This window comes from Columba livia, chromosome 2 (assembly GCF_036013475.1).
Source record: "Columba livia isolate bColLiv1 breed racing homer chromosome 2, bColLiv1.pat.W.v2, whole genome shotgun sequence".
Taxonomy (NCBI): Eukaryota; Metazoa; Chordata; class Aves; order Columbiformes; family Columbidae; genus Columba; species Columba livia.
Genome location: NC_088603.1, coordinates 162,677,599 through 162,688,137, shown reverse-complemented (window position 1 = coordinate 162,688,137; position 10,539 = coordinate 162,677,599). Strand labels below are relative to the sequence as shown.

Here is a 10,539-nt window from a genome sequence, read left to right as displayed (position 1 = left end):
ACACACTTGGGTGGGGGTCTCCACCTGTGGGACGTGTGGGTCCCCATGGCTCCCCCTGTGGGTCCCCACTGCGGGACCCCCGTGTCCCAGCCCCATGCTTGGGGACACCAGAGTCCCTCCAGGTCCCTCGCGCTGCCCCACCCTCCCCAGCGCGGCGGGGGGGGGGGGGGGGGCGACACACACGCTGTCTCCCGGGCGGGACCCACGGCCTCGCGTGGGGGACACGGGGACAGGGCGGGACCCCCGGGTGTAGCTGTTTTGGGGACCCCACCCCGCCACCCGCGCCCCCTGGCGGAGCCGCGCGGCCACGGCGCCCTCCCGTCCGTGCGCATGCGCGCGAGCCACCGCCCATGCGGGGCGGGTCTTAGCCGAGGGGGCGTGGCCATAGGGGGCGTGGCTTGCGCACCCGGAAGCGGCGGAGGGGCTGCGCGGGTCCCGGCCGGGCGGTGAGTGCGGGGTTCGGGGACACCGGGCCGGGGGACGCGGGGCTGCGGGGGCCGGCCCTGCCCGTTCCCGGCCGGCCGGGGGGGCTCCCGACCCCCCGCCTGCCACCGGGGCCGGTTGGTGCCCGGTGCTCCCCCCGCTTCCCGTTCCCGCGGGGATCACCCGCTGGGGCTCCCCCGGAGCCGAAGCTCCGGTAGCGGGGAGCCGGGAGGGCCAGCCCCGGGGCGGTGGGATCCCCGGGTGGGTTAAACCCCGCAGCGCCCCGAGCTCCCCAGCCACGGCGGAGGCGAACGCGCCGGTAAGCGGTGCGGTGCCGCCGCAAGGCCGAGGGCACGGCCGGACCAGCCCTCGGGCCGCTCTGGGGCGGAGGAGCCTCCGCGGGCCGCGGGAAGAGTCCGAAATATCGTCCCCCAAACCTTGTTTCGCTGCCACCTTGGCCCGGCTGGGCCGGCCTGGCGGGTTTAAGCCCGGCTTTGCCAGGTGTGGCTGCTGGAGGCGCCGCTCCCTCGCGCTTCACCGCGGTTTTGGGGACAGAAATCTGGAGCACGGCCCCGGCATGGGGGCTCGTTAATGGGGCGCCCACCGGGGGTTGGTTAATGGGGCGCCCACCGGGGATTGGTTAATGGGGCGCCCACCTGGGGCTCGTCAATGGGGCGCCCACCGGGGGTTGGTCAATGGGGCGCCCACCGGGGGTTGGTCAATGGGGCGCCCACCTGGGGCTCGTTAATGGGGCGCCCACCGGGGGCTCGTTAATGGGGTGCCCACCGGGGGTTTGTTAATGGGGCGCCCACCTGGGGTTGGTTAGTGGGGCGCCCACCTGGGGTTGGTTAGTGGGGCGCCCACCTGGGGTTGGTTAATGGGGCGCCCACCTGGGGTTGGTCAATGGGGCACCCACCTGGGGCTCATCAATGGGGCGCCCACCTGGGGTTGGTCAATGGGGCACCCACCTGGGGCTCATCAATGGGGCGCCCACTGGGGGTTCGTCAATGGGGCGCCCACCTGGGGTTGGTTAATGGGGCACCTACCTGGGGTTCATTAATTGGCGCCCACCTGGGGTTGGTTAACGGGGTGCTCACCGTGGCCTCGTTACCGGGTGCCCACCAGGGCCTCGCCAGCCAGCGCCATCCGCCGCCTCTGGGGGTCGCGGTTCTGGTTCCTGGCGGTTCCCCGTGGGCGAAGCCGTTTTCCCTGTCAATGCCGTCCCGTCCCGTCCGCAGGTGCGGCAGGAGGGGAGCGGCGCCCGGCTGCCCCGGCTCTGCAGGACGGCGCCGGCACCGATGGAAGCGCGCTGCCCGCTGCCCGCCGGCCTCTCCGCCACGGGACGCGGGCGCGGGATCGCCCGCCTGCCGGGAACCGGCGTTCCGCCGTGCCCAGGGCTGCCCTAGAGCGGCCCCCGCGCCGCAGACAGCGTCCTCGGTGGGACCAAAGGCAGCGCCTAAAAATAGGTTCCCCAGGGCTCCCCGCGCTGGGGACGGGGGACGCTGCCGCCCGCCTGCTGCTGGCGGGGCGGCTGAGGACGCGGAGCATGACGGAGTCACGGGTCAAACGTGAGTACGAGCGCCCCGGCCGCTCCTCCGGCTCCGTCGCCGGCTCCAGCGCCGCGGTTCTGCGCCACGGGGCCGGCCGGGAGCTCGCTGTCGCTAATGAAGCCGAAGTGCCCGCGCGGTGCCGGGGGGAGGGAGCGGTTCTCCCCGCGCCGTAATTCCCTGCCCTAGTAATTAATCTCGGGCCTTGGCTTTGCTGCAAATTGCATGAGCTTAAATAGTCGCTAAACTGCTCTAAACCCTTGTGCATTTCCTAAATTAATCCCAGCCAGCTTGGAAATGATTCGCCGGGGTTTGTTGGTTTGGTTTTTTGATGAAGAACGTTCTGGTTTGGTGGAGCCCCGGGGGGGCGCAGGGATCACCCTCCCCAGCAGCACCAGCTCACGGCGCCTCTGCCGCGACCGCGGGACCAACGTCTCCGTGACCCCCAGCCTTGGGAAAGGAGACCCTGGGGGTGGCTTTGGGCTGTGGGGTGGGACCGTGTGGGACAGACAGACAGACAGCAGCTCCTCCTGTCCGCTGTCACCTCAGCCGCCCCGCGTGGTGTCCCCTCGGTGCCGGGTGTCCCGGCAGATCTCGGTGTCCCCACGTGAAGCCACATCCTCGGATGAGCGGCCGTGGTGTCGCGGAGGCCACGTGCAGCCTTGGCCTGCTCTGCAGCTAATTAAGCTCATTACAACACAGCCCTAATGAGGAGCGCCCGTCCCCGGCGCCGCTGGCTGTCCCGGCTCCCAAACCTCGGGTGCTGAGCATCCTCCTGGTGGCTGGAGCCATGGTCACCGCGGTGCTGAGCATCCTCCCGGTGCCTGGAGCCATGGTCACCGTGGTGCAGAGCATCCTCCCGGAGCCACGGTCACCGCGGTGCAGAGCATCCTCCCGGTGCCTGGAGCCATGGTCACCACAGTGCAGAGCATCCTCTCAGTGCCTGGAGCCGTGGTCACCACGGTGCAGAGCATCCTCCCGGTGCCTGGAGCTGTGGTCACCACAGCGCAGAGCATCCCCCCGGTGCCCGGAGCCATGGTCACCGTGGTGCCGAGCATCCTCCCGGTGCCCGGAGCCGCGGTCACCGCGGTGCCGAGCATCCTCCCGGTGCCCGGAGCCGTGGTCACCGCGGTGCCGAGCATCCTCCCGGTGCCCAGAGCCGCGGTCACCGCGGTGCCGAGCATCCTCCCGGTGCCCGGAGCCGTGGTCACCGCGGTGCCGAGCATCCTCCCGGTGCCCAGAGCCGCGGTCACCGCGGTGCCGAGCATCCTCCCGGTGCCCGGAGCCGCGGTCACCGTGGTGCAGAGCATCCTCCCGGTGCCCGGAGCCGCGGTCACCGTGGTGCAGAGCATCCTCCCGGTGCCCGGAGCCGCGGTCACCATGGTGCAGAGCATCCTCCCGGTGCCCGGAGCCGCGGTCACCATGGTGCCGAGCATCCTCCCGGTGCCCGGAGCCGCGGTCACCGCGGTGCAGAGCATGTCTGGAGGGTCTGTGATTCAAACGCACCCGTGGAACAGGCAGCCCAGCTCGGGGATGAGGATGGTGGGGATGAAGGAGCCCATGGGGTAGGGAAGGGAGCGCGCAGGGGCGTTAACAGTGAGTTGTTTGGGGGATGAGCCCCCAGGAAGGTGCTGGTTGAGCGGGAAACAAAAGGGCCGGTGCGGTTTGATTCAGCTGCGCGTGGCTGCTGCAAGGACGGGTGGAAACACGCAGAGGCGGCTCTTTGCGCCGGTGGGTCTGGGGGTGTTCCGGGGGGCAGAGTCTCTGCCATGTGCCCGTTTTGCCCAGGACTCGCCACGACGCTGATGGACGCCACGACGGACAAGGCCCCGCTGGTGCAGGAGCAGATCTACAAGGCGCTGTGCGAGCTGGGGGAGTCGGAGCCCGAGGAGATCCTCAACGCCTGCGACGAGTACCTGCGGCAGCACGACAAGGTGGGCAGGCCTGGGGTCGCGCTTGAGGGGGGTCCCGGGCAGCGGCGGTGGAACCGGCGGGTGAGGAAAAGACCTGCAAGGCCACCGAGTCCAACCACAACCCACCCTGTCCCTGCCCCCTGTCCTGAGAACCTCGTGTCCGTCTGTCCAGCCCTCCAGGGCTGGTGACTCCAGCACTGCCCTGGGCAGCCTGTTCAATGCCCCACAGCCCTTTGGGGAAGAAATTGTTCCCACATCCAACCTCAACCTCCCCTGGGCAACTTGAGGCCGTTTCCTCTGCTCCTGGTGCTTGTTCCTGGGGAGCAGAGCCCGACCCCCCTGGCTCCAAGCTCCTTTCAGGCAGTTCAGAGATCAGAAGGTCTCCCCTCAGCTCCTGTTCTCCAGCTGAACCCCCAGGTCCCTCAGTCTCCATCACACTTGTGCTCCAGCCCCTCACCAGCTCCGTTCCCTTCTCTCCACTCGCTCCAGCACCCCAAGGGTTTCTTGGCCTGAGGGAACCCCAGGGTTCGGGTTTGACCCCCCCCATGGTTCGGGTTTGACCCCCCCAGGGTTCAGGTTTGGCCCCCCAGTGCCCAGCACAGCAGCTCCATCTGGGGTCCATCACGTTTTGGTGGCCGTGGCGCAGCCCGGCTGGCCTGACCGGCTCTCCCGGTCCCGTTCCAGCTCGCCTACCCGCACCGCGTCATCATCCTGAAGGCGATGGAGACCGTGGTGAAGAACAACATCGCCGTCTTGGACAAGAGCACAGCGAAGGTCGTTATCTTCCTGGCCTCTAATGAAATGACCAAGTCAAAGGTACGGCCCGGGGGTCTCGGCCGGGCCCTTGCTGCCCCGATGCTGTTGTTGCAGTGGGTGCTGCGGGTCTGGGTGCAGCGCAGTGACCGCGACCCTTTTGGGGACGGGAAGAGCTGGTTCTGTGCCATATGCCGGCCGTGGGGGGGAGCAGCGAGCAGGAGAGGGCGATGGGCTGCGTTCCTCTGTGGGGAGGGACGAGGACGCTTTGCTGAGGGGTTTCTTCCAGCACAGCATGTGAACGCAGCTAAACCAGATTGGGGTGCTGAGAAGCACCTGGGCAGGCAGGCGGGTGCTGGAGCGGGAGGCGAGGGGTCCATCTGAACCCGGAGCCCGCCGTTCATCCCGCCCGCTGCGATCCCCGTGGCATTGAAACGCCCGGGGCGGCCGCGTGTCCACGGTGGTGTCTGTGTGTCACAGTATCACAGTATGTTTGGGATGGAAGGGCCCTCAAAGCTCATCCAGCGCAACCCCCCGGAGCAGGAACACCCAGCTGAGGTGACACAGGAAGGTGTCCAGGGGGTTGGAATGTCTGCACAGAAGGAGACTCCACAACCCCCTGGGCAGCCTGGGCCAGGCTCTGCCACCCTCACCCCAACAAGTTGCTTCTCCTCTTGCAGTGGAACCTCCTGTCTTCCAGTTTGCACCCATTGCCCCTTGTCCTATCACTGGTTGTCACCAGAAGAGCCTGGCTCCATCCTCCTGACACTGCCCCTTTCCATCTTGATCCCCAGCAATGAGTCCCCCCTCAGTGTCCTCTTGTCCAGCTCCAGAGCCCCAGCTCCCTCAGCCTTTCCTCACACGGGAGATGCTCCACTCCCTCCAGCATCTTGGTGGCTGCGCTGGACTCTCTGCAGCAGTTCCCTGTCCTGCTGGAACTGAGGGGCCACAGCTGGACACGATGTTCCAGGTGTGGTCTCCCCAGGGCAGAGCAGAGGGGCAGGAGAACCTCTCTGACCTACTGACCACCCCCTTCTAACCCACCCCAGGTCCCATTGGCTTCCTGGCCACAAGGGCCCAGTGCTGGCTCATGGTCACCCTGCTGTCCCCAGGACCCCCAGGTCCCTTTCCCCTACACTGCTCTCTAATAGCTCATTCCCCAACCTATACTGGAACCTGGGGTTGTTCCTGCCCAGATTCAAGACTCTACACTTGCCCTTGTTAAATCTCATCAGGTTATTCCCCGCCCAGCTCTCCAGCCTGTCCAGGTCTCTGATGGCAGCACAGCTTCCAGTGTCACCACTGCTCCAGCTTGGTGTCACCAGCAAACTCGCTGACAGTCACTCTATTCCCTCGTCCAAATCGTTAATGAATATATTGAATAATATTGTCCCCAGCAGTGCCCCCTGAGGCACTGCACTGGATACTGGCCTCAGCTGGACTCCGCACCATTGACTACCGCTCTCTGGCTTCTCTCCTTAAGCCAGTTCGCAACCCACCTCACTGCTCTATTGTCCAGACCACCCCTCCTCAACTGAGCTGTGAGGATGCTGTGGGGACTGTCAAAGGCTTTGCTGAAGCCAGGGTAGACCAGTCCACCGCTCTGCCATCGTCCATGGCCCGTCTGTCCTGACGCCGTTCCCCCGTCCGTGGCAGGAGGTGATCCGGGACTGGCAGCAAGCCGCCAGCAGCGTGCTGGTGGCCGTGGGGCAGCGCTTCATCAACAAGGTGATGGAGGAGGTGCTCAGCAAGTTCCAGCCGGGGATCCTGCCGCACTACTTCGTGGTGCAGACCTTCGCCAACCTCTCCGTGTCCAACGGTGAGCGGGCGCCGCGGGGCGCGGGCCGGGAGCAGCGGGGGGTGTTGGGTGCTGCGGGCGGTGAGGTTCCCCCCGCACCCCAATGGCTCTGCGGGGTGCGCGTCCAAACAGCCTGCGCGGGGCTCGCGGCTCAGTCGCGCTGCTGCTGAGCAACGGGGGCGTTCGATCGGCAAAGCAGCTCGGGGGAGAAAGAATGAGGGAGATGGGGGTTCGGCCTGGGGGGCAGAAGCTCCGGGGACGCCTTAGTGCGGCCTTTCTGTACTTAAAAGGGGCCGATGAGAAAGATGGGGACAGAGTTTGGAGCAGGGTCTGTTGTGACAGGACAAGGGGTGATGGTTTAAACTAAAGGAGGGAGATTCAGGCTGGATATAAAGATCAATTTGCCACGCTGAGGGTGGTGAGAGCCTGGCCCAGGTTCCCAGAGAGGTGGTAGATGAACCATCCCTGAGACACCCCAGAGCTGGACGGGGCTCTGAGCACCCTGAGCTGTGAGATGTCCCTGCTCGTGGCAGGGGGCTCTGGGGGGGCTCTGATGTCCCTCCAACCCAAACCACCCCTGGTTCTGTGAAAACGGGGCTCCTGGCCGCAGCGAGCCGCCTTTCTTGGGGTGCCCGTGCGATTCCCCTCGTGTGTTGGCGGTGCTGACCCTGTCCCGTCCCTCCCCAGTGTTCGGGATGGTGCCTTTTCTCAACTCCATCCTGGGGACGATGCTGCCCATGCTGGGGATGGCCAAGCAGGACCACATGAAGTCTGTCTTCTGCTACGGTAAGGGCTTCTCTGCATCTCCTGAGCCCGCTGTGGTTTTCGGGTGTGCCACAGGAGATGTTTCCCTCCTGGAGAAGGAGGAACCGCGGGCAGGGTTGGGAACGGGCTCGGCCGCACCTTTCCTGTGTGTTTGGGAGCAGGGACCCGTGTGGCTGTGGGCAGGAACCTCTGGGTCACCGGCATCATGCAAAAGTCCTTCTTTGTCCCCTGTGTGATCCCGCTCGCTCCAGCTTCACGGCCCAGGGGGTCCCGGTGTCCTGCGCCGTCTCCTCCGGCCAGGAGGACGTGGTGGAGGAGGCGGGTGGGACGGAAGGACGGACGTGCTGATCTAACCCAGGCTGGCCCGTTGTTGTGCCACCGAACTGGCGCCCGTGGGGTGCGGGGAGACCGGGGTGCCGGGCAGCGCTCGCCAAACCCACTTCTGTGGTTGTTATCGGCCGGTTTCAGGATGTGGCGCTCGGGGCGGGCAGGATGTCCTGGGGCTGCTCGTGGCGCTGGAGCCCTGTGGGCTGGGCTGCTGAGAGCTGGTGCGGCAGGGCTGCGGGCACAGCGTGGGTCTGGGTGGAAAAGACCCTCGAGACCACCGAGTCCAACCATAACCCACCCTGTCCCTGCCCCCTGTCCTGAGAACCTCGTGTCCGTCTGTCCAGCCCTCCAGGGCTGGTGACTCCAGCACTGCCCTGGGCAGCCTGTTCAATGCCCCACAGCCCTTTGGGGAAGAAATTGTTCCCACATCCAACCTCAACCTCCCCTGGGCAACTTGAGGCCGTTTCCTCTGCTCCTGGCGCTTGTTCCTGGGGAGCAGAGCCCGACCCCCCTGGCTCCAAGCTCCTTTCAGGCAGTTCAGAGATCAGAAGGTCTCCCCTCAGCTCCTGTTCTCCAGCTGAACCCCCAGGTCCCTCAGTCTCCATCACACTTGTGCTCCAGCCCCTCACCAGCTCCGCTCCCTTCTCTCAACTCGCTCCAGCACCTCAAGGCCTTTCTTGGCATGAGGTGATCCCGCCACCCCTGGGGCCGCCATTTTGTGTGCTGAGGTGATCCCGCCACCCCTGGGGCCGCCATTTTGTGTGCTGAGGTGATCCCGCCACCCCTGGGGCCGCCATTTTGTGCACTGAGCTGAGGGGCCAGAGCTGCCCCCAGGGTTTGCGGTTTGGTCTCCCCAGTGTTGGCTGGAAAAGCCCCTCATGGAGTCCAACATAACCCACCCTGTCCCTGCCCCCTGTCCTGAGAACCTCGTGTCCGTCTGTCCAGCCCTCCAGGGCTGGTGACTCCAGCACTGCCCTGGGCAGCCTGTTCAATGCCCCACAGCCCTTTGGGGGAGAAGTTGTCCCTCATTTCCACCCCCATCCTCCCGGGTTCGACGCAGAGGTCCCGCAGTGACACCCGGTGGCCACGCCGTCCCTGGGGAGGTGCCCTCCCGTAAGTGACACTTAGGGAATCCAGCAGAGGATCCTCAGAATGTGAGGTTTCCTTTCTGTAGCTGGGCCCAAATCAAAGGTGTTCCGGGGGAGCGGAGGTTCGAGTGCTCGGGTGACGCCGCCGGGGCCGTCGCGGTTATCTCTGGCTCATCCTGGTGTGCCAGGTCTGCCCGAGCAGCCCCGTGGCCACGGGGTGACGTTCAGCAGCGCCTGTTCCTCCTGGAGGCCAGGAGCCTTGTGTCTGCGCCCACGGCTGCGCCTCGCCGGGCCAGGAGCGGCTTTACGCCTCCGATCGAAGAGCCGCGCTCATCCTGTTGGACCGAGCTCAGAGCAGGTCCGGTCCTGCCGCGTCCTCCCAAAGCCGAGCTCTGAGCACCGCTCATCCTCCTGCGTCAGGCCCAAACCGGCGCTGGTTTGGCCCTGGGCTTGTTGGTGTTGCCAGCTCAGGGGGTTGTGGGTGATCGTGGATTTATAGATGGTTTATAGGTTGGATTTATAGATGGGAGCTTGATAGATGGATTTATAGATGGGAGATCTGCTGCTGCAGGTGATCGTGGATGCGGTTAGGTGTTTATAGACGGGAGATCTGCTGCTGTGGGTGATCACGGATGCAGTTACACGTCTATAGAAGGGAGATCCACTCTGTGTGATCAGGGATGCAGTTACACGTCTATAGATGGGAGATCTGCTGCTGTGGGTGATCACAGATGCAGTCACACGTCTATAGACGGGAGATCACGGATGCAGTTACACGTCTATAGACGGGAGATCACGGATGCAGTTACGCGTCTATAGACGGGAGATCACGGATGCAGTCACACGTCTATAGACGGGAGATCACGGATGCAGTTACACGTCTATAGACGGGAGATCACGGATGCAGTTACACGTCTATAGACGGGAGATCACGGATGCAGTCACGCGTCTATAGACGGGAGATCACGGATGCAGTCACGCGTCTATAGACGGGAGATCACGGATGCAGTCACACGTCTATAGACGGGAGATCACGGATGCAGTTACACGTCTATAGGTGGGAGATCACGGATGCAGTCACACGTCTATAGGTGGGAGATCACGGATGCAGTCACACGTCTATAGGTGGGAGATCACGGATGCAGTCACACGTCTATAGACGGAAGATCACGGATGCAGTTACACGTCTATAGGTGGGAGATCATGGATGCAGTCACACATCTATAGACGGGAGATCACGGATGCAGTCACACGTCTATAGACGGGAGATCACGGATGCAGTCACACGTCTATAGGCGGGAGATCACGGATGCAGTCACACGTCTATAGGCGGGAGATCACGGATGCAGTCACACGTCTATAGGCGGGAGATCACGGATGCAGTTACACGTCTATAGACGGGAGATCACGGATGCAGTCACACGTCTATAGACGGGAGATCACGGATGCAGTCACACGTCTATAGGCGGGAGATCACGGATGCAGTTACACGTCTATAGACGGGAGATCACGGATGCAGTTACACGTCTATAGACGGGAGATCACGGATGCAGTCACACGTCTATAGACGGGAGATCACGGATGCAGTTACGCGTCTATAGACGGGAGATCACGGATGCAGTAACGCGTCTATAGGCGGGAGATCACGGATGCAGTCACACGTCTATAGGCGGGAGATCACGGATGCAGTCACACGTCTATAGGCGGGAGATCACGGATGCAGTCACACGTCTATAGGCGGGAGATCACGGATGCAGTTACGTGTCTATAGGCGGGAGATCACGGATGCAGTTACGTGTCTATAGACGGGAGATCACGGATGCAGTCACACGTCTATAGATGGGAGATCACGGATGCAGTCACACGTCTATAGGTGGGAGATCACGGATGCAGTCACGCGTCTATAGACGGGAGATCACGGATGC

The 10,539-nt window shown here is 64.2% G+C and overlaps 1 protein-coding gene across 4 annotated transcripts in view; it reads left to right on the top strand.

The window, feature by feature from the left end:
- The first annotated feature begins 336 nt into the window (after positions 1-336).
- MROH1 (maestro heat like repeat family member 1) overlaps positions 337-10,539 on the top strand; it is an 80,591-nt gene continuing 70,388 nt past the window's right edge. For all 4 annotated transcript variants that reach the window (XM_065054677.1, XM_065054676.1, XM_065054675.1 and 1 more), the window contains exons 1-6: positions 337-446; positions 1,662-1,991; positions 3,759-3,904; positions 4,568-4,699; positions 6,293-6,455; positions 7,122-7,220. In XM_065054677.1, the coding sequence (XP_064910749.1) occupies positions 1,970-1,991; positions 3,759-3,904; positions 4,568-4,699; positions 6,293-6,455; positions 7,122-7,220 (562 nt within the window). In that variant the 5' untranslated portion in view covers positions 337-446; positions 1,662-1,969. The remainder of the gene's footprint in view (positions 447-1,661; positions 1,992-3,758; positions 3,905-4,567; positions 4,700-6,292; positions 6,456-7,121; positions 7,221-10,539) is intronic.